The 24,177-nt window shown below is 43.8% G+C and overlaps 1 protein-coding gene across 1 annotated transcript; it reads left to right on the plus strand.

Annotated features, from left to right (window-relative positions):
• The first annotated feature begins 2,032 nt into the window (after window positions 1-2,032).
• ADRA1A (adrenoceptor alpha 1A) lies at window positions 2,033-23,316 on the plus strand. The gene is made up of 3 exons (XM_010723203.3): window positions 2,033-2,408; window positions 3,783-5,403; window positions 18,510-23,316. Exons 2-3 carry the CDS (start codon window positions 4,521-4,523, stop codon window positions 19,028-19,030), a joined length of 1,404 nt encoding a protein of 467 aa, XP_010721505.2. The 5' UTR covers window positions 2,033-2,408; window positions 3,783-4,520; the 3' UTR covers window positions 19,031-23,316.
• Window positions 23,317-24,177: the final 861 nt, after the last annotated feature.

Below are 24,177 nucleotides of genomic sequence, written 5' to 3' on the forward strand. Positions count from 1 at the left end.
ACTTGCCTTTGGGTGGGCTTTCTATCTTACGCAAGCATAAGCAAAACCTAGCTGAACCCTGAGGGTTTAGCAGTAATCTTCACCACTTTCTGAAAGACAATCAACTCCAACCACACCAAAGCCAACAGCACAACAGAGAAGAGCTCCTCCTCTTCCAGCATCATAGGTCGCATTTCTTGACTTCCAACATTCCTGCTACTTTATCCTCACTCGTGATCAATACAAAACTTCTGAAGTGGACTTGCGCAACCCCATCACATCTTGGCAGAGCTAAATGTAAAGACTGTTCCATCAGTCTCAGCTGTACCGGTCATTCTGCCCCATCCATCTTCATCTGATGGCACACACAGACCATCCTTTGTTTGGTGAACCTTCTGACCTTGGACTATTTGTGCTCTCTGGATGTATGAGTTCTTCACTGCAATGCATTAATTCTTCTCTAAGGATTTTCGGGAATAAACTGCTGTCTGGAACTTCCTTCTGCTTCCCTCCATTCCAGAAAGACGTCCTCCAACAAGGGTATTACTCACAGGGAGCTGGTATGCCATAATACAGCGCTATTAACTGGAGCCACGAATGTAAATTTATTTCCATAGTGCATTGGCCTTGGAACAAGCCGCCACTATGAAGAGGTCATATGGACCAGTAGAAGGAAGACTTTGGGCATTGTCCATCTGTTCCACCTCCTGGGGCTCTGTTTCCCACTGATTGAGTGAAATAGGGTACAAATTGCCTCATCCAAAGGCATAGAACAGCCTAGAACAGCCTTTTAGGATCTTTAGTGATTCAGACTTTCCTTTATTCATTTAGACTTCAGTCTTTTAATGTCCTTTGTTACTCAGGGAAATGAGGACCATGACGCAGGGTGACAGTGCTGTCTGTATCAGCTCAGGGCCTCTGAGTGTCCTTCAAAACAAGTTTGGAGAGCAAAGGGAACAAGTGCCAAGAGGACTGTAAAGGGAGCATTTACACATCTCTTCTTGTCACAGTTTGCAGGGCTTTAGAGGTTGGAATTTTCAAGCCTCTTCCTCCCCTCATCCCCCTTCTTATTTCCACTCATGGGAACTTTTGCTCTAAAATGGAAACTACAAATGATGCAGTGGCTGAAACCGTCACAAGATAAGGATGACCACACTTTTCCAAGCTCATCCACACAAATCATACGCTCATGTCAGCTGCTTCTACATTTTTCCCTTGAGCAGCAATGGCTGCCCAAGAAGAAAGCTGAGCCCAAAGCTGCTGGAATAGTGATCACTTACAGACAGCCCCAGCTCTTATGGGGGAATGTGAGCATTGCTTTAGGATTTACCTCAGTTCAGGAAACACATGAATCCAGGCCTCCCTCTCAAGGGACCTTCTTGCCCAGGCTGAGGAGGTGGAGAACCCGTCATGGAGAAACGGGCACGTGGCCCATCTGCTTCCCTGGGGCTGTGGGATTGCTTTCTCTTGACCGTAAAATCCTCTGCTCCCCTCCTTTCCCTTCAGGACACTGGTTGAATATTCATCTGTTCATCATCAGTGACTCATGGCAATTTTTTAAAAAAATGCATTTGAAAGAGAACCATATGAAAATGAATCTCACCAGCAAAGCACATTCTGTTCAAGTGACCTCATGCTTTGCTTCCCCAAACATCCCCTTAAGTCCAGGTATCATGTTCCTATTTCAAATTGCCTCAGGGGGTCTCTGCCTCCTTGAAGACAAGCGGGAGGAAGCAGTAGGGATTTGCAGTGCACACATCCAGGATTTCCCTGCCCAAGAAGGAAAGCCCCTGGTGCCAGTTACCGTGCTGCATACCCAATGCTCCATCCCAGTGTGTAGATAACAGGCAGCAATAGCCACGCTGCTCCTGTTCTTTCCTTCATGCTCCATTTGTCTGGCAGGCAATTCTCTGTTCACAGCACCACAAAAATTACTTGTTAGCCTGTACCACGAGAATTGCTCTCTAGCCTGCAAACAGCATCTTGCTAGCTGGCTTCCACTTTCTGATCTCTGCAGGAACTGGCATAGGGAAGGAAAAAAAAAAAAAAAAAAACATTGAACACACCACTTGGCATCAGATAAGTGCTCTTTCTTTCTGAGCAATACGGGAACGGCAAGGGATTACGGTAACGCAAGGATACTGCCTGCTCCAGCAGCAGAGCAGCAAAGTTCCTGCTGCTCCTTGGCAGCGTGGAGCTGAGTGCTGTGAGTGGTGCTGTGCAGCCAGGGATGCTGGAGCTGAGCCCCCCCCGGGCACTGGCATACTGGGAACCAGTGTGAGTTATCACAGTGCTGGTGGGGAAGGAGAGGAGCAGGGGGCGTGCAGGCAGAGAGTCCCACCTCTGCATGAAGAGAGGAGGCTGCTGTGCTGTGGGGCTGCCCATCCCCTTCCAGATGCTCAGAGCTGTGCCGTCTGCTACAGACTGAGGTGAGTGTGTGCTGGGGGGTACAAGGGGTGAGGGTGTGCTCTTCCTCTGCATCTTCTCTCCCCACAGGCAGAATATCACCTGGTTGCTTTGGAGCATGAGTATCCATCAGGCATTTTTGCTGCATCTCCTTGACTTACCTTGAAGTTTAGTTCCAGGTGCTTTAAAAATCAAGTTTGACGATTGCTTAATTTCCTTGTCCAGCAGCACCACTATAATGACTGCAGTTACTGTGATTACAGATGCTCAGTGCCACAGCCTATTTTCATTGATGTGCTTATTGAAGTCTGTCATTTGGGGGTTGGAACCGACCAACTTAAGTCATTATTTCGTTCTATGATCTTCTTTCTTGGAATTATCCTTCAACTCATTCCCTCCTGGGGAAAGGAAAATACAAAGACTGAATTTTGTTTCACTGCAGGGAGGGCAAATTCCCACAGTGGAATACCTCTCCTCTTCCCTCCCCCATTCTCCCTGGGCATTACAGAGGTTCAGGGTAAGAGTTGTTCCAGATCTCTTTGCCCAAAGGAAAATGTTGTTTTGCGACCAAGCTACATGACATTTCCTGCTGTTCAGTGTTTGCAGAAGGTGTGATGTGAGGGACTCATCCAAAGACCTATGCTACAACACTCAGTCTTACCTTAGATTTAACCGGCACATTATTGGTGGTGGTTTTTCAGATGTCCCATCAATACTTTGGATGGGAACGTTGTACCTACATGTAGGTGTTGAGAATGGCTTTCAGCTGACATATGCAGTTTCCCTTTGTAGCCCTGAGTCTCAGTTCCCAGCTTATCCTCACTTCCCCATCTGATGTACCTTTTCTCCATATTTAGTCAGCCGAGGCTGAGTTTGTCTTCCAGAGACATGAAATGTTGTCTCTCTCTGTAGGAAACTTGTTCCTTGCAACATCTTCTTCTTGGCAGAAATTGCTTTTCCCTATAGATTTCCAAAATGGGCTGTTAGCTGGACTAACGAGTAGTTCAGTGTGTAAACGGAGCCACTTAATAAAGAAATCTCAAATTAAATTCCAGACTTACAAATCTGCCCCACAGTCTGTAGTCCCAAATTGTGTCCTGCAGGCTTCTCTCTCCCAGAGCTGCTCTCTGCAGGTGAGCTGATGATTGGGATGGATTGCTGTCCCTAAAGGAGAGTGGACCACTGCTGACAACGCAGTAAGAAAAATCCAGGCAACAAAATTCACGTTGTTCTCATAATTGTTAAACAATGCTGGGCCGAAAAAGGTTGGTTCCACCAGCTGCAGCCAGCATGAGAAAGGCTCCCTAAAATAGCTCCCCACTCTATTCTTATATGGGAACCATAGCAGTGAGCAAACGCTGCTTCTGGGAATCGCATTGTGCTTTTGTCTCTTCCAGAAGTTGATCATCTGAAAGGAGCACTGCAGCCTGCATCAACAACGTGGCAAACTTCACTCTCCTTCAGAGCCAGAAGTGGATGAAAATCAACTTCAAGGAGCTCAGCTGCCAGCTGCTTCACATGCAGAGGCTCTGATCGACCCTCAGACCCAACAGAGCCGTGGTGGCACACATCTCAAGTGACATTGCAACAGCCTCCACCTGGCCAGGCTTCTGCCAAAACTTTTTGTAAGACAGAGTCAAGGCTAGCAGAAGGAAGTTTAAAGCACGAATGACTATTCCTCTTTGGAGAAACCTGGATTTGAGACCCTATGGAATGTTTTTTGCTACTTAAATATTCACTCTTCCCAAGGAGACAGAAATTACTTGCACCTGTGATTCCAATACTTCTCATCACATTATCCTGGAAAGCAGGAAAAGCAGCTTCAGTTTTATGTAGCCTCACTTCTGCAACCCAGGAACAATGCAAAAGGGGTTAAATCTGACTTGGAAACTGTGCCTTTTAGCTGTGCTAGAATGGTAAATACTGGGGGAGAAAAGTAGGCTTTCTACTATGTTTTTGGATCTTTCTCATTGCTCCTGGTGCTGCACTTCTGAAACTTTCTTAAAAACTCTTCCACCCAGCAAAGCCAGGCAATGTTGCCTGTAGGACATTCTGAGGACTGATCCCATCACTTTTTCTACCTGAAAAGGGCGTGAAGTACAGCAGCCTTGCATGACCATTGCCAGTCACTCATCATGGTTTTCCTCTCTGGGAACTCATCCGACTGTTCCAACTGCACCCACTCTGCAGGGCCTGTGAACATTTCCAAGGCCATTTTGCTGGGTGTTATTCTAGGGGGGCTGATCATTTTTGGAGTTTTGGGTAACATTCTGGTTATCCTCTCTGTAGCCTGCCACAGGCATCTTCAGAGTGTCACCCACTACTATATAATTAATCTGGCTGTAGCCGACCTCCTCTTGACATCAACTGTCCTCCCCTTCTCTGCTACTATGGAGATTTTGGGCTACTGGGCCTTTGGAAGGATCTTCTGCAACATCTGGGCAGCTGTCGATGTGCTTTGCTGCACTGCTTCCATTATGAGCCTCTGCATCATCTCGATAGACAGATACATCGGGGTGAGCTACCCACTGCGATACCCCAGCATAGTGACAGAGAAGAGAGGCCTCCTGGCTCTGCTGTGCGTGTGGGCGCTGTCTCTGGTCATCTCCATTGGACCTCTTTTTGGATGGAAGGAACCAGCACCCGAAGACGAGACCATCTGCCAGATCACCGAAGAGCCCGGCTACGTGCTGTTCTCCGCGCTGGGCTCCTTCTACCTCCCCCTGACCATCATCCTGGTGATGTACTGCCGAGTGTATGTCGTGGCCAAAAGGGAAAACAAAGGTTTGAGGTCAGGGCTGAAGATGGAGAAATCTCGTTCCGAAGCAGTGACCCTACGGATCCACCGCAAAAACGCTCCCGAAACGAGCGGGGCCACGGCCAGTTCTAAGAGCAAGCATCACTTCTCAGTGCGTCTCCTCAAGTTCTCCAGAGAAAAGAAAGCAGCCAAGACCCTGGGAATTGTAGTGGGATGCTTTGTTCTGTGCTGGCTTCCATTTTTTGTAGTCATGCCTCTTGGTAAGTAATGCATAAACCCCTTCTACGGCCCCTTCCCCCCGGGGAGGGCCATGTGTTTGCCTGTGTTCAATAGAGCCGATCAGAAGAGCACTGAGGGAATTGTTTTCTGCTGGAAAACTGTCAAAAATCAAAACATGCATCAAAACTGAACGTGAAAAATGAAAGTGTCAAACCTGACCAAGCAGGTCTGGTTCAAAGGGAAGCTAAAATGCTGAAAAAAATGAAATTGATTTTGACAGTCTTCTTCCACATAGAAAATACCCTTCCAGAACAAGGACTTATTCCTGATCAGTTCTGCTTTAGGAATGGTACTTTAGGTGTATGTGTTTATATTCAAGTTTGCAGCCAGTTCTTCAGGTGATATAAATTTATAAAAGGTCAACACATAGAAATATTCATGGTCTAAGCAGCAGTTTACTGTTTTGGGACAAAACTCTCTAAATGCTCAAAACCCATTAATTTCCCGCTATGAGAAATAATCAGCTCCCTAATAGAAGGTGTCATGCTATGAAATACCATATTCCAAATGAATGTATTTTTAATTCATCACCCATCCAGCCACAGCACAGCCGTGAGGATCCTCCAAACTAATTTTACACTTCTCTGGTTTGCATCCTACGTGGAAACCCACTGGGCACAGTGGCCAAACACCCTCCATGCTGAATACAAATATTTATTCCCCAATCATAAGTGTAAAGGGGAGGGATGTGTTCTGCTTTGCTATCATGAAATATAAAGTAATCAGAACCTTAATTAAACTTTGCTCAGTCACCTTTGATGTAGTTTCAGGATTCAGAACCAGAATGCTAATTTTATGACTGCATCTGAGCGTGGCACGTCACACAAAGTATGCAAAGCAAGAGCTGTACTAAATGCTGGCTTTGGAAACAAGGAACCTTCCATCTGCCTTGTCCAATTTCAGCAGCTTTTCTTGCAGTCTCGAGGCTGCGTAGGAAAAATAAAGTGAGACTGCAGACTGCATGGAAATTTTAGCTACTAGTGCTACACTGAGTACAATGAAAAGGAAAAACGATGCTTACCTAAGCACTAAAAGGTTTGGGAGATTATTTTCTTTTCTTACACATCACAAAAGACGTTGGGTTCTTTTTCAATTAACCTCTCCTGGATTAACCCAGAACACCTGGTTGTTTCCCAAAAAAAACATCACAAATGTCAACACACACATAAAAAAAATGTACAGATTCACTCTCATTGGTCAATAGGTGGAGGTGATAGAGCAGGAGCTGGAGTCTGAGCTGTAGGAGTTGCATAAGGGGAGCCCTGGAAAGGCTGGCTCTGCTGCCCAGGGTGTCAGCACTTTGGAATGCTGGTTGCCAAGATGCCTGAAACATACCCAAAAAGGGTTTAATAGAACACATCATACACACTACTTTCATCTGCTGTGCGGCTGCACACATGGTGCTGTTGTTAATTTGCTTTGGATTAGGAAATTTGCTTGAAGACCAGCTTTGCATCTTCCTTTGATCCCTTATACGGCAACTTTCTTCAGGTTATTAGCTGCCCTGTCTTTGTGGAGTTGCAATGTTGTTTTTAAAGTCTTTCAAAACGACTTGTTGATTTGTTAGAGACAAGGAGCTGTTAAACTGACAAGGGGTGCAAAAGTAAACAAGAAAGCATCCTGGAGCAGGCTGCTCCACCCCAACCAGCATTGTCAAGATCCCCTCATTTCTTATCAGTCTTCCCAACTGGGAACCAAGGTGCAGCTAAAAGCACCTGGCTCATTGAAGTACATAACGAGCAGGGGTGGAAATGTTTGGGGTGTAGGTACAGGGAAGGCAAGAGTAATAAAAAGAGATCGAGAGTGGGATAAAGGCGTGACATCCAGATCAGCAGATATTGCCGAAAATAAATGGAGAAACAATTTGAGTATTCCTGCCACATGACAATATCTTAATTGAAATCAGTGTGTAAAATTGCCAGTTGCAATCTATGTGAGTAATGTCTTACCTTCTTGGATCCCTCCATGGGAATGAGCATTATGTTCCATACACCTCCTCACTTGGCTTCGATGGTTGTGGAACAAGCCAACAAACAATAATCTTGTTGCATGGAAATAAATGAGGTTAGGGCACTGGCATGCAAACTCAGCTTTCACAAAATGTCTCTAATTTGAAAGGCTGTCACAACAGCCCATTTCCCCTGGAAGAAGACAGGTTTTCAGTTCTTCGTGTGCTTTCTCTCCCTCTTTCAATCTGATCGGTGGACCTGCTCCTGCTCACAGGGCTTTCCTGTAGCAACTTCTTAGAACTCAGCCTATCCTCACAAATCATTTAATGAAAAGTGCTAACTCAAACTGCAATCCTCATGTTCCCGTTGCATTCCCCAAAACTAGACCCAGAAAAGCTCTAACTCAAATTGCAGTCCTTGTATTCCCCTAATTGAGTCTCAGCTCCACTCCAGACAAATGACTTTCTTAGCACAATGTGAGGTTATTTTCCATCATGGGTTAGACTGATTGAAATGCTGGTTCAGATGTAGCAATCCTCCAATACATTTAAGACTAAATAAGAGTTTAGTCTGAGAACCAGCAAGAACAGTGAGGTCCTTTGTGACCAGTAAACTTTTTGAACGATACCTTCTCTTATTGAGCCCTACCCCTCTCGGGCCCAAAGCAGTGGAAATCTGATCCCTTTGGTCTGCAAATCTCTCTTGAATTCTTATCACTCTCCCCCACAAAAGAGCTGTAAACCCACTGATGAATGAACTTTGCACAGATACTTCCCTAGAAATGTCGTTGCCTACGAGGAATTGAGTCCAGTGCTTCAGACCTTGTATTAGGTTTTAAACTAAGGAGACTGAAGTTCACATACATCTACATCTCTCTACAATTGCTTCCCAAGCAGATTTTTGGGTGTATCTGCCAAATCTTCATTATTTTAGGCATCAAGCCTTTCTATAATTATAGAAGGGATATATTCAACAGAAGAATGTGTTGAAGAATAGATTAACCTCCTGCTTAGGAATTCAGGATTCCTTATCTACCTCTTATTCAGCAACGACTTAGGTTTGCTCCCAGGGGGCCCATAAGAACATCCTACCCCACACAGGCTGCCAGTTATCCAGGCCTTCAAGTAAGGATAATTCTCTGCACACAGCTGTTGGTCTCACACATCTCCCATATCTGCCGCATCTTTTTTTACTTTGATCATTATTTCTTAATAGCAACACTTAAACACCTTATTCCCAACTGCTGGCAGCCACTTAAGTGGAAACCCATAGCACCCGGGCTTCCTTGTTAACAGCCCTGGTTGGAACTGCATGGTGAGAACAGTTTTGAAAGTTTTTTAGTACTGCCCGTGCTTTAGTTGAATCACGGAATCAGAGTATTTTCACAGTTGGAAGAGACCCATAAGGATAACTGAGTCCAACTCCTGACTTCACACAGAAGCACCCAAAAATCAGACCAGAGGTAGCTTTACGTTTGACTCCTTTTACAAGCCATAATGCCTTCAATTCAAGCAGCTGAGAGGAGCTTTTAGCTTACCCACGTTAGTCAAGACCTTCTTACTGCAAAACATTTTGGTTTCATCTCGGTTATCAAATGAAATTTTGCTGCTCATTACAATCACATGACATTTTAGCAGAGCTCTTTAAGACCACGATTAAGGGAGGTTCCGGTTGGATATTAGGAAAACTTCTCAGAAAGCGTGGTCATTGGCACAGGCTGCCCGGGGAGGTGGAGGAATCACATCACAGGAGTTGTTCCAGAACCATGGAGATGTGGCACTGAGGGATGTGGTCAGTGGGCATGGTGCAATGGGTTGGGGTTGGGCTTGGGGATCTTGGAGGTCTTTTTTGACCTTAATGATTCCATGAAGAAACCTTGCCTTAAGGACAACAGTATTACTTTTTGGATTGGAAACAATTAACACTGAGCAACGAGGATCTCTGAGGCACCAACAGCAATAGGCCACCTGAAGCTGAACCTGAGAACAGGTTGCTAGAGCAGTTAGAAAGGTGAGGAGCAAAGAGGCAGGACCAGCAAATTGTCCAGCAGCCACCAGCAAAACAAAGCAACAAAAGAGAGTCAGCCCAGAACCAAGAAGAACCTGCCCTTTAAGCAGCTCCACGGGCAATGGGTGTGTGGGTAAAGTCACAGTTTGGGCTCTCAGGACTATGGCCCTCTGCAGAGATGGAATAACAGCCTGTTTCTGATGCTTTAAGGAGGTGATTGATTTTAGTTATAGCACCTTTCTTGGGCTCCAGTGGCATGAGTTCATACCCAGTCAACTCAGCTGTAAATTAGTTTTGGAAACCGAAGGTGGCCAGACGTGATGGAGAGGCTTCAGTTGTCCATGTGCTGTCACATGCAGAAATTCATCTACCTTGATCACACTGGGAAAGGCATGATTGATCTGCCCTCTATGTTACAAGGCTGGGACAATGCACTTGTCTGTTAGGACACAGTACTTCCCAAAGGCTGAGCTTTGAGGACCTGCCTGGTTTGTATTATCAATTTAAAAAAAAAAAAGTATCAGGTGTATCTTGATGGCTTTTGCTCTTTTCAGGACCGTCTCAGGTTCCATTCATTATGTTCTCCTGTCACAACACATTTTGATCAACTCCCACTGCTTCTGGCTGAGCCATCCTCCATCCTGCCCACTTATTGGCAAAGTTATTGGGCTTCGGGCCATGTTCCTTCTCATGACAGAACTGGGTTAGAGATATGAAGTGGGTGCCCGTGCTGTCCGTGTTTTTTTGTAGGAGGAAATCAGCTACCTGCTCCTGTCTTGACATTCACACTCTGCAACTCACTGTTCCCTTCCTGCTGACTCCTTCAGACACTGGTGTGCTTTAATAAGCAAAAAATGGGAATAGCTTGCAGAATAATAGAATCCAGCTTGAGAGACGGCGCTTTGAATATTATTTTTAGAGTCTTTTGGGTCCAAAAAAGGGGAAAGGCTTGCAATTCACCCATTTCCAACCATTTGACCAAAAGTACGAATGGGAACTGTACTGTGTGAGATTCAAAAGTCAGCTAGGATTTGTCATTAACAGGTTAACTGCAGGTGCCAAACAGAAAGTCACTGATTTCCTGTAGAATCAAAGCCATTTTGCCTGATGATGCTGAAGTAACGTCTAATTCTGTGAAGGCAGTGCCAGAATGTTTACATATCAGGAGAGTAACCCCATTTACTGATGGGGAAAATAAGGCAGAGCAAGTAAAAGCTTTCCTGGAGAGGAGAACTGTATAAATTGCACCACTCTTCCAGGTGAAAACAACGGGAACTGCATTATCCTGGCATTTCATACCACACAAAAATAAAGCTCCTTTCACTGAACCATCTCTTTTCTCCTGTAGAATTGGCCAGATGGTCTCATAGTGGTAAACAGAAGGAGATCCTCCTGTCCCTCCAGCATGAGCAGTCCTCAATGCCATCATGGCTGGGCTGTTCTGAGAGGCAAGGATGGGAATCCCCCTTCTTATCTTTGATCTGCTGATAACACCTAAAATAAAATGAATAAAAGCTGGGACAGCCTTGTCCTACATAGTCTTCATATCAGAACATGCTGAATTCCAGCCATGGTGAGAATATTCAGAGCTAGATTCCCTATGATGGCATTTCAGTGTGCTCCCTCGGACACAAAAATAAATTTAAGGGGGAAAGAAATCCAGAATAGAGTCCAAGCTATGGAAGGATGGGTCAGAAAGAAGAAGGGTGTTTGGTGAGTGATGGATGACAGGGCTGTGAGTTAAGACGTTGAATGGGGAGAAAATAAGCCATGAAATAAAGAGTCAAGATATTTGTATGTTTTGTCTGATCTCAAGGGGTGTTTTTGTAAACAGAGTAAAAGCAGGCCTTGTTGGTGTAAGCCAGTAACAGCTAAGCTGCACCCAATGGCAAAAATCCCACTGACATCCCCATGGCCAATATTTCTCTGCTGTCACCAAGTCCTGAAATGTGTCCCACTGACTCATAATGCAGCAAAGCTGGAGAAGGAATTGCTAACATTAATAGCCATTGAAATGCCAAGCAGGGAGAGAATGTGGAGCGAGTTCTGCTATGTGTCGTGATTCATATCTACAGCTTTCCTGCATGAGCTACCTGTCAAGAAGAAGGCTCGTCCTTGTCTTCAAAATGTTCTTTTTTGTGCAGTCACCACCTGCAGGCACCTGGAGTAAATGAACCACGAATGTCATTTTCACTCCCTGTCCTCTCAGACATCATGGTGCTATTTAGAATTCGTTAGGGATTGAAAGGTGATGAATAATTCTCCCACTCCACCCAGCAGCTTTCAAGGCTTGTCTTTAATTTGGATGCATAAGGGCTGGACAGTCAGCTTTTGCTAAAGAGCATAATTCCAGTGTAGCAAACCCCAGGGATTCCAAATCACGACCAGCAACCAACTCATCTTTTCAAACTGTCCTCTGAACCATGCCATTGTTTTTGCTTTTTATTTTTTATGTGAAAGCTAAGGTTTTGTTTTAAGTGCATGCCTCCAGGAGCTGGGGCTTTGGGAAGAATATCCAGTATTGTAACAACATTAGCGAAGAGATCCTGAATAACTCCACAGCAAGGGAGCTGGAATTTCACTGGCAACTAAAACAATTTGTAAATCAGTGTTATCATTTGGGCTTACATGGGTAAGAAAACCTCAGTTCACCTTCCCATGTTTTGGGATATTTTTTTTTTGTCTACTTTCTAAATCTGCATCTGCACACAGTGAATCTGGAAATAGTTTCTTGGTGAGACGTTTGCTCTTTGCCAGAAATATCATCCATCCTAAGTGGGTACAACATGAAACAGAGCATAAATTAGGTTTGAAAAAATCTGAATAATCAGAGCACCATTCCCAGGCTGACCCGCTCCTGATGTCCGTCTGTCCCACCTGTCTCCTTTGGAGATACCCACACCCTAAGAACGACACGGAGATCTGAATTCAGATCCTTGCTTCTCTTCCTATTGCTGTTTATTGCAGTTTAGAGAGATCCAAACACAGAGCCTTTCTCATTTTCCCCCCGAATCAGCCACAATAATCCATATCCTGGGACAAGCACAGCTGGAAATGTGCAAGACTTGACAGATGCAGGCTCTTACCCTTCCTCACATCTCTTCTCACTCAAATACTTAACCACCGTTCTGCGTTTGCTGCACTAATATGATCATAAAAAATAACAGAAGCGTTTCCTCCGGTTGAAGTGTTCTCTGATCCCATTTTTGTTCCCACGGAAGATACTTTCCATATGGGTGAGACGTGCTGGGACAGAATATATGTACAGAGTGCAGCTGTTGCGTGTCGGCAGCAATACTTATATATAAATGCACTCTCCGTGGGGTGGCTGTGTTTGACCCGAGGTGCATAAAGAGTGCTGGTCTCATGGAGTAAAGTTCACTGCTAACGTTGAGATTGGGAACATGAGATGAGGCCCATTTGTCAGCATTGGCAGCGCAGAGATGTGGAGTCGCTGATTCTGAGTCAGTCTGTGGGAAGACACTGGGGATCCTCTGCTCCATCCTCTTTTCTTCAGGGCAATTGCTCTGAAACAGGACAGATCCCATAGGACCTGAGCTCTGTGACCACACAGCCATCCCTGATTTCATCTTGCTGTGATTGCAGATGCTTAATCCCAGGTGTCATAGGAAAAAGATGCGAGGATTTCAGACTTGTGCAAGCCACAAATGCACTTTTCCTGATTCCCTTGGATGCTTAAAGCCCTGTCAACACAGTCCTGACAAACAGCGTGTGGTTCTGTGCTCACAATGTGCAGGGTTCTGCTGTTCTCTCCCAGGTGGGATTGGACTCAGTGATCATTATGGATCCCTTCCAGCTCAAGATATTCCACGATTCTGTCTGATTCTGGGGGTGTGCCCATACCACCTTGCCTGCCTTTCCCCGAGCTCTGATTCAATCACCAAATTTACACCATAAAAAGAGGAAAAAATCTCACAGCTAAACAGAGCTGTGAGATTTTGCTGGATTTTAACGACACAATGAGGTCCAGGAGCCATGAAAATCTATAGGATCTTATTCCTGTGGTGCTAATGGAGATGATACGGCGTAAACAAGAATTTTCTTTAGTCTGGGAGCTGCTAAGTCCCTATAAGCTGTCCATCAGTGAAATGACGTGTGACATCAGTGCTGGCTCTTAAACAACCTATAATCAAGCAGCTCTGTAACTTCTGACTAATGACACAGTCAAATTACATCTCTGGGGCTGAATTGGCACTTACTCACCAGGAGGTGCGTGGAAAACTTCTCTCTCAAAGCCGAAGAAACCTGAATCTGACAAACAGGAAAATAAATGGTGAGGGAAAGGAATGCAGTCCTGGCATTTTAGGGGTATGCAATGAGATACTTTGTGGCAAAGGATCTCAGGATGCTGATAGCACATTCTATTTTATTTAATTTTCATATAGCAAGCAATTGAGTTGTGCTACTGGCATTCTATAAAACTCAATCTACTGAAAACAAAGCAGGAATTTCAGCATCCTTTAGAGTCATAGAATCATAGAATCTCCAAGGTTGGAAAAGACCTCTAAGGTCATCCAGTCCAACTATTATCACCAATACTTCCCACTAAACCAACTAGTCAGTCTACAAGTCAAAGGCATTAAAAGATCAGCTGAAGTTTCTTTTGGTTCCAGCACAAACTATTGGGAGATAATGGAAGATGAAGGCTCTGAGCTGTATTCAGTTTTGCCACTATTTATTATTTTATTCCAGGAATGACATTAAGACCTCCACACATGGGATCTTTAAAGGCCAGGAGGCAAATGAGGTCATTACTCCATCCTCCTATATGTCACCTGCCAAAGGGTGCCACCTCATAGTGCCTCACTGCTGCATAGGTCACAGGCAGCCTTATGCTGTACACCTTTAAAGAGGAGAGAACTCACCACTCCGCTTGGTTATTTTTTCTCATGGTTAATAACAGTCATTCTTAAAAAAAAAAAAAAAAAAAAAAAAAAAAGTTTTATTTCTACTTTAATCTTGTCTGGCTTGCACTGCAGCCACAAAGAACAAAATACTTTATCATCAGGCTTAGCAGCACTGTTTGAATATCACTCCTAATTGCTACCAGTTCCATCTACCACTGATATTAACCATGACAACAACATCACTGAATATTTCACTCCCAGAAAAACTCACTCTTAGTATTCCATGGAAGGTGAAATGGCCCCCAAGAACCTGGGCAATGTGATGTCTTTCCTGTTTTGCCAGGTATTCAGGTAGACAGCATAAAATGTTATGGGATGTTTCTGAGCTATGGGCAGAACCAATGTTTGCAATAGAAGAGCACTGCTTTCCGTGGCCATCTGGAGAGGGCATCTCATTTCCCAAGAGGCACTAAGCAAATACCAACATGTCCATGGCCCTTGCAAAGTACAGAAGGATTCAACTCATTGTACAGGAGATTTGGGAATTGAAATGATTTCTCCACCCTGCACTGTAGTTCAGTACCTCAAGGTTTAAACATGCTGAACTTGACTTATATTGCTGAGGAAGATTAAGTTGCTGGCATGAATAAGAAGGAAGTCCATATTATCCCTACTTTGACTTTACTTTTAGCTCTGTTACATATTTGGTCCGTTGATTACCAGTTCTACTGATGATGTTTCTTTGGAGCTTGTCCAGAGAAGGGCAGTGGTGCTGTGAAGGGTCTGGAGCACAAGTCTGATGGGAAGCAGTTGAGGGAACTGGGATGGATCTGGAGAAGAGGTGGCTCAGAGTAGAACTTGTTGCACTCTACGATGCCCTGAAATGAGATTGTGAAGAGATGGTGGGAGTCAGGCTCTACTCTCAGGTAACAGCAATAAGATGAGAGGTGATGGCCTTCGGTTGCACCAGAGGAAGTTCAGGTTGGGTATTAGGAATGAGTGAAAGGAGTGGTGGGTCACCATCGCTGGAGTAGTTCCAAAACTGTGAAGATGTGGCACTGGTCAGTGAGCATGGTGGGATAGGTTGGGGTTGGACTTGGGGATCTTAGAGATCTTCCCCAGTGCTAATGATTCTGTGATTCTATGTTTCCTTCTACAGGCATTAGTAATGCTTCATTTACAGGACAATGTTCGGATATAATGAAAGCTGTAGGCAGAGCTGGTCTTAACCTACGAAACATCATGGATAGCATGACCAAATGCCCAGCAGAGAGAACCTGCTGTCCCAAAGCCCAAGTTGCATCCACTCCTGGAAAGAAAGAGCTAAGGATAACTCATAGCAAAGTTTGTATGCTGTCAGTTCATTTGTTGTACTCTGACAGTGTGTTGTTCCAAGGCAACAAATCTCTACACCAATGTACTAAAAAAGGCTGCGTTAATAAATTAGCGCGCTGATCTCCATCTCCGCCCCCCTCAAAAGAACAGAAAAAAAAAAAAATGAGCAAGAGGCAGACTGACACTGGCTCTTCACTATTTTTAGCAGACTTTGGCAAGGCACTCACATTCCGTTTCAGGCAAACCAGAAGTTGCAGCAAACAGGAATTGTTATTGTTTACCCATTTTTACACTCAGCCTTACACCTGGGCTTGTTTCACCTTTGTCTTAGCACAAGATGGGAGAGCAGTGAGTGTGCTGCACCTAAGTGGAGAAATAAAGGAAAAATGGAGCAGGATTGGGATATTTTGAATCCTTTTGTACTTTTCATCTGTCAATGACTTCAACCAGAAAGCTCTCCAAGAAGCTCATTTAGTTATTTTTATAAGAGGAAAGTGATGCTAACTTGCTGAGAAAAATCCTAAATTGCAGATGTACCTGCTTACACCTAATTGCAAAATATGAACTGCTGTCTTGACATTGTTGGTCATAGAGAATGACAGTATTGAAAGCAACAGTGGAAAAGCCATATGCAGCAGCAAGAGGGGAGTAGAGAGCCCCACGTCTGTTGTTTGATGAGTGATCCCAGGGAAGGATACCTGCAAGCAGCACCCCGGCAGCTCTCTCCGTGCCCATCCCCTATTTCTTCCATAGGGGATGGAAAAAAGATGGCACTGCTCTGTGTTTCGCAGCAGAGACTGTGCTCAGCAGAAGCAGGGTGAGCGCATCATTAATCACACTGCACTGTTTGTGTCCCCTGGTCCAAGCAATGTTTTGATACATTCTCACACGGGCAAAAACACCCTGAGAATTCCTCGCTGGGTTTTGCCGCTTGGAAGCATTTGCTGCCCTCACTGTCACTTTGTTTGGCAAAGAAAGGAAAAGATTCAGAAGGAAAAGATTCAAACCAAAGTTCAGCACTCTCAGGATTCAATTAGAAGGCTCTTGTTGCTTTGCAAGTTTTTACAGAATCAGTGGAGGTCCAACAAACAGACCAACCCCTGTCAAGCTGAGGAGGTGATGCAGAAATCAAGGAAACTATAGAGGATGTCAAAGGCATTGCCATCAAAACCCTCCACAGCATCTCTTCCTGAATGCACAGGGTTCTGATTTGTGAGGGAAAAGCAGGAAGGCATATATATATGAGTGTTAAAAGAGCAATTTATTAGAGAGCTGACTATGAAGTCCAAAATAAGCAATTACGAATTTGTGATTCTATGATACCACGATATACTTGCTGGGAAATTATTTTGCTCCCTGTGCCCATGATAAGCAACTGAAACTAATTGCTGTCAACAGAATGATAGAATCACTTTCCCTTTTTTTTTTTTTTTCCCCATTTCACTGGAGGTAAGTAAGAAGCAGCCTTTCCCTTGACAGCATATGGGAAATGTTTTTCTCTTTTTTCTCATTCTGGATCCGTTTTGCAAGACTGGTCTTAGAAGTGCTGTTATCACTTATCCCACCCCCGCATCGCATGGAGTTTGGTTTTCTGTTTCACTCACATTCAGGCAATATTGTTTTTATTTCCAAGCAGAGAGAAGTACCAGAGAACTAGAGGATCCTGTTATAATGGCTGGTTTCCAGTGTCATTCAGGAAAAGCAACTAATTTCTAAGTGCTGCAGCAGCAGCACTGACTCTTTAACACCCCAAGTGTGTCTCTGTAGCTTTATAGTAACATCTTTCCATCAGTAAATCTCTTAAGCACTTATAGACATCCTATTCAAATAATCTGATAAGCAAATTATTCAAATCATTTAATAAGCAAGTTAAGAATTTGCTTCTAAAAGCAGCAAGGGGCTTAAATTTTATTTGAATAAAAAAAAAATCAAAGGTTTGGCATTGGGAAAAATTCACAGTATTTTAAATTAGTAGATATCAAACTAAATCCCTTGTTATCAGTATTATCATTAGCAGTTGGACTAGATGTCCTTGGAGGCCTCTTCCAACCTTAATGACTCCACAGCCTACTTTTAAAAACGCTGTTAGCAATGCTATTTCATCTTCAGTTGGCACGGCCACTTGGAGTTGACTGTTGTGTCAATGAGTTCCAATAAATGCACAACCAACAGCTCTGTCACTCATTTGCCGAATAACCCCTGTCAAACCATCTCTAGTTTTTTCGATGCTATTCTGCTTCCTATAGAATAAAAAGGTCCACAGGACTCTCCTTGTGAGAACCCATCTAAATTCTTGCTCTTTGGATGGTCTCTGGGAGCTAAGATTGCAAGTGGATATTACTTTGCTGTACATTCCAATTTCAGACCATTTCTCCAGTGTTCAATTTCTTCTAATTTCTCTGAATTTCAGATGCATTCCACAAGAAAAGCTATTTTCTGAAAGGCTGCAAGAGAAAATGAGCACCCAATATCTGATCGTTTTGAAGACTTCTAGTTGGTCAACTCAGTAATCCACTCACTCAGACTTCCAAAATGCTGTGATTTCCTACCCTTTGAAGCCCCTTTTGATGATCTCCTCGACATGATTGTTATTTGGCTAACTGATCTTGAATGAGAAGTTCTAGAGAGAGCAATTTTCCTTTATCACTTGGTATCTGTTCTCTTGCCTCAGGTTGTAAATGGGAGAATACAAGGCTTGTATAATGCAGTGGGTGTCCTGAGCCTTGAATTGATCTCTGATAGCATCCATGTAATTGTACAGCATCATGCATTCTGAAAGACTCTTTCCTGCAGGAATTACGCTTTGAGTCATAAATTTTCCAAGACAGAGCAGAATCTTATTTATGTTTTTCCAGTGTTTAAGTTTCTTTGGTTACCTGCAATTTCTCACTGCCTCTGCCTTAACACTCTGTATATTTTCCATTTTAGGTTCTTTCTTTCCTACAATCAAACCCCCGGACACACTTTTTAAAATAACATTTTGGCTTGGATATTTAAACAGCTGCATCAACCCCATCATCTATCCATGCTCCAGTCAAGAGTTTAAGAAAGCGTTCCAAAATGTCCTGAGAGCGCAGTGCCTCCCAAGAAAGCACGCAGCAAAGAAGCAATCCCCAAGCTTCAACCTCAATCATCCCAACAGCCAAAGCATGGGAGGTGGTAAAGGTGTGGTCCGTATCCCCGTCGGCTCAGGAGAAACCTTCTATAAGATTTCCAAATCTGAGGGGGTCTGTGAATGGAAGATATTCTCCACCGTGCAAAGCGCGCCGACAAAAAATGCGATTCCTAAAGACAAGTCCAGCTGTACTGCTGCCAAAGTGAAAAGCAAAGGTTTCCTCCAGGAGTGCTGCTGTGCGGGCACTTCAGGGAACGCGGTCCATGAAAACTGCAAAGTGCCAACCGTTAAAATACACACCATGACCCTCAGTGAGAACGGGGAGGATGTCTAAAGGCTCTGCCAATGTGAGGTCGCTCCCATTTTATTGGGATTATCCATTTTATTGGGGATTGAAGTAGATGCTATAGCAGTTGAAGGAGTTGGGATGAAACGAATAGCATGCTGGAAAAGAGTACCAGGCCTTGTGGGGAGTGATGTTGGAGTGCTGGTAGCCTGAGGAAAGCCCTTTAAAGACAGTGAATGGCTTCAGTGGATGGTGAGCACCCTCTGCTCTTCCAAGAGACGTGGTCTCCCTGAGATTTAAAGGCCTTGTTTTCACTGCATTTCCCTCTTTTAAAGTCCAACTGCTCAGATTTAGATGTGATGTGGGAGCAAGAGCCAACTGCAAGGACCCCATACCAATTTCTGCGTGGATACTTTCAGACAGCTCCAAGTTTAGAGCCAATTCTGTGACTTTTTTTTTTTAAATATATATATGTACAAACACTGATACAACATCCAGGAGAGCTGAGGTTGGGAGGCTCAGGTCCTGGGACAGTGTTTACAGATCTCTGCTTACTTTTTGTTAAGGGACTGTGGACGAGAATGCATTCCTACCATGTCTTGCCTCTTTTGTTCATCTCCAGCTCTGTTTGGGGAGATCCTACAGCCTCTGCTGAAGAGCAGGCAGCTCTTGGGGTGACACCTTCAGCTGGGCAGTCCCAGTTTGTCCTCAGTGTGTCACTTCCAAGCATTGCACAACAAACGTTCCTCTGGCTCTTGCACTGTTTGGAGTGGCTCTGAGTTTCCCTTGGTGCTGAGCATTTCAGTAATTTGTATGGCCAAGAGAAACTTGATCCCAGTGGGTACACTCCTCCTAGCTCCAGAGACAAGAACTTTTCTGTTTTACACAACCAATCTCCTCAAAATCCCCAGATCGAAATGAAAATCTGCATGCATCCTAGGTGTGTTTGAAAGGTTTCTGCACTTTGATGTCTGATAAAATTCAAAAGGAGGTAAGACATCATCAAACAAGGCTTGAACAGGCCTCTTCTATTCATCTGTTTGCTTCCCTTCTTCCAAGTTTAGCAGAAAACCACCTAAAACCTCAGAAACTCCTTGCCCAGGTGCTTTCCCCAGTCACATCCTATGGTACTGCTGTGCCACAGTCACTGGAAAAGCTGGATGCCCAGCATTATGCTACATCCCTCTGCAGTGCAAAGTACCCTAAGCCTTCCAACCCCACATAGCATGAGGTCAGGAATGTTATCCTTCATCAGAGCAGTGGGAGCTAAACCCAGTAACTGACTTAAGGCCATACATCCTCATGAGAAAGGCCCTTCCTATGGGAATTTGGGTGAAAAACATTTGGGAGCCTGGTATATTTTAATGCAGCTAATCCAAACAAATAAATAAATAAAGTGGGCTGCTCAGCATCTGGAAAAAAATAGTGGGAGGAATTCTCTGTACAGTATTAGAAATAGGCAGCTCTTGACATGCCTCCTCCTGAGCCTGCCAACTGAAAAATGCAGCTTCCTTGAAACAACACATGAGCCTCCACTCATGTCTCAGCGTCAGCTCCTGAGATGTGCTGGATACGCACTGGTTTGGAAAGGAAAAAGGCTTAAGATTAGCTTTTTCAGGATGGGACCTTGGAAGGACAATCCTGGGTAATCTTGATGAGGAATCACTCTGTTCATCTCTCATTCTGTACGGTCTCCAGCATCAAGACAATATTTATTTGTTCTCTGATTGAAATGCTGGGACAGCTATAGAATGTCCCAAACAGGTTTAAATTAGAGAAAACTTCAAATCCAGTCCCTAGACTCAGGCTCTTATTTATTTCCAAAAATGTGTACTTGCAGGTAGCACATCTGTAGCATTGTCCCATTTTTACTTAAAATCAGAAATCCACTCCACCCTTTGAGCTTTTCCTCAGGTTTTCAATGATTGGAAACCAGGAGTGCTAAAATACCACGAATAAATATTCTCATGGTATTTCAAGCCAAAACCAGAAGCAGAAAAGCTGGAAATCTCATAAGAAAGTCATATGAGATTCCAAGCCAAGGTTCTTGGTCTCATGGGGTTCAAATACGTGGGACACTCGCTTGAATAAAACCTGAACTCTGAAACACTGAAAAAAACACCCATTAAATGGAGCTAAACTACTGAGACTGAGAATCTCCTCTGCAGCCAGGTTCTGCCCCATTTGGATGGATACCTAACTCAGACCAAAGTGTCATTGTGCCATCTCTCCTTTAGAGCTGTGAGATTTCCGATCTTAGGTTTGTTGTAGGTTCCATAGTGTCGGGCATGGGGTTGTTGTGGAGGTACAGGTGGGTTGGAGCAAATTGGTTTGGTCATTGAAATTCAGGGCAACACAATTGGAATCTGCAGTGAGTATAAAGCATGCTGGTGGCAATATCTAGGTGGACAGGTCTATGTAGCATCGTGCTTCAAAGAGGCAGAGGTTAGGATAACAAAGCGGGAGGTGGTCAGATCACAGTGTCACGACTTTCATTGAATTGTAGAATCGTTAGGGTTGGAAAAGACCACTAAGATCATCTAGTCTAACCATCAACCATTACCACCATGCCCCCTTAAGCCACATCCACTGGACCACATTGATCCATTAGTCAACGTGTCCCACCTGGAATCATAAGAGCGTCCCACTGTCCACCACGTCGCATTTCCCCCCATCCACATTCATTCAGATCTACCACATTCTGTTTCTGGATTTTCACATGCTCTCTAAGATTATTCAGGTCTCAAATTTTCGAAGGTTTTCCCATTATCCAAAAAATGCCTCCTCGTTTTTTCTCTGCCAAGTCCAAGGATAAATTACACATTGTGTAAAGCAGTATTTTCTTTTGCCAGGCTTCCATGCCATTGGAAGGAGGAAAGATTGAGTTTGGAATATTTCTTGTTCTTCTGCTCGGAGTCAGCAAACAGATTTCACAAAGTTCTTCAGTCTTGCAAAATGCCCTGCTTGATTCCTTCTGTTTTCTGAAGGGTAACGATGGCTGGAGCATCATGTACAAGCTGAGGTCGGCTAGGAAAGTTCTTAGCACCATACAGAAGTGGAAGCTCCTAGGTATGCCCAGAAGTCAACTAACACATTCTGTAAATGAATGTATCCACTATTTCTTGCCTAATTGCAACGAGACTCCCAGGGAGAAGGGTAAGCTCTCTGGCCAGACTAATCCTTTCTTTTTTTCCGCTACATCTTATAAGCTAGACTTTTCCCAGCTACGAAAGGGAGCTAATCCAAAACATCATCAACTACTTTTTGAAGGTATTCACAAGCAAATGGTTTAATGTATGACAGCATTATGGAAATCCAAGGCACTACGAGAGTGTTTGTCGTGCATTAAAACAAAGATCTCCCACCACCTAGCTTGATAAATGTAATTGAATCACTTCTTTCCCAGGAGGAGGTTATAATGTTTGTATTTGAGATTCAAGTAAAATGTCACGCATTCTAGGCAGAGCGTGCTGCATATTTCTCATACTGGCAGAGAAGGGGAAAAATAGCTACAGGGAAATGAATTGCTAAAAAGAAGAGCTGGTTATAGCAAGCAAATATCACATCAGAAATAGCATGTCTTTTAGTTGCATGACATGCTCAGAGGTCTAGTTAATGCGGATTACTGTCTGTTATACCAAGCTCAAACACAAGCTGAAAAACATCCTCTGCTTTAGCATCACAACACTTCTAAGTCTTTTTCAGAGCCAGAATGTCCAAGGGTTTACACCGGAAGGCGGAACCGATTTTCCATTACTCAATCTCAGACCAAACGACAAGAGCTTCTTGTATTGACCTGCACTGCAACTGTCAAAACTTGGCCCTTCTTCTGAAGAAACAAGGAAAAAACACCTTAAATCTAGTCTGCATCAGATTCCCCTTTAGAAAGCAGCTCCACTCGGCTAATAATCACAGCATCATTAGTCCATGGTACAATGAAAATGTGCTGAATATCACTAAGTACTCAGTTGTATTTATCTTACAACTGTGGGAATTGTACGCAAGCCGGGGCCGTTATTCTGTTGTTGTTGTTTGGATGGTTTTTTTTTGCTTAGAGAGCCTTTGGCTGAAAAAGTATTTTATTTTTCCTTCTGTCTGCAGCAGCACTTGGCCTGCATGTCATACGCGTTTGGCTGCCAGTGGTTTCTACGGACATTTCTTGAGATGGGCACTGCATTTTCTGAACATGGTATTCCAATGTCATTGGGGTTTGTACATGCTGTTTTTATAGACTCGTTGTTTATGATGCAACTTGTTCAAACAGTCGTACTGGTCATTTCCTTGAACAAAATGAATGTATGTGAAATACTGCTTGGTGAACAAATAAATTATTGGGGGGAATGTGCACTTTGGAGCTACAAGGTGACTGCTTTTTTTCTCTTTCTTCCCCAAAACATTTATATACCTGACCTTTCCCTTGATACAAAGCCTTTGGGTAGAGGACTGGGTAGAGATTCTGAAGACCTCGGTGGTTTTAGTGGGAGTAAGGTACGAGGAGAATAAAGGAATCATTGTGCTTCTACTGCAAAAAAGTTAGACTTCATAAAAATTTGAAAGGAGACTGAAAATTCCATTTGGGTCCCAGGTCCTCACCGTGCTTATTCAGCTTGCTTACAATAAAACATTAGGTCCCAGATGGAATCCAGTCCATTTTGCTGTAGGCCATGTACACAAACACTGAGAGAACGATCTCTGTCAACCAAAGAATGTAAATCCTCTTTGGGGTAGGTGGTGCTGAACGGCAGTATTCCATGATTTGTAAAGGGAAAACAGAAGGGATCTCCAGTAAAGCTGATGCTCAGAATTTGGAAGGACCTGAGTACAGTTGTCAATGAATCCTTTGATAATTTGATCCAAGGTCTCAGGGAATCTCTGGAGAAAGCTTTTAAGGGCACAAGAAACAAATGCTATCTGCTCCCTTTGCAGACCTGCTCTTCCTTTCTGGCTTAGAATGAGCATTACTTTGTATTGCAGATACAGTGATATTAATTGATACAGATCCTACTCGAATAAATTCCTGTCCAAAGATGGATGGACATCAATGCAGCTACATAACGTATAGTGCAAAATGCTTCTGTGATCAGTATGTCCACTGCCAGACAATAGAGGTTATTTTTAATCAATGGCAGGAAAATCGTGCAGGAAATGTGCGGGTTTTTTTAGCTGTATAAAATAAATTAAGATTACGTAGAAAG

Source organism: Meleagris gallopavo, chromosome 24 (assembly GCF_905368555.1).
Source record: "Meleagris gallopavo chromosome 24, MGAL_WU_HG_1.1, whole genome shotgun sequence".
In the NCBI taxonomy this organism is placed as follows: domain Eukaryota; kingdom Metazoa; phylum Chordata; class Aves; order Galliformes; family Phasianidae; genus Meleagris; species Meleagris gallopavo.

What these genes read in the sequence shown, in the direction of transcription:
- ADRA1A (XM_010723203.3), top strand. Translation starts at nt 4,521, where the DNA reads ATGGTTTTCCTCTCTGGGAACTCATCCGACTGTTCCAACTGCACCCAC. An exon ending in TTTTGTAGTCATGCCTCTTG is followed by an intron (nt 5,404 to 18,509) that starts GTAAGTAATGCA and finishes TTTCCATTTTAG; the next exon opens with GTTCTTTCTTTCCTACAATC.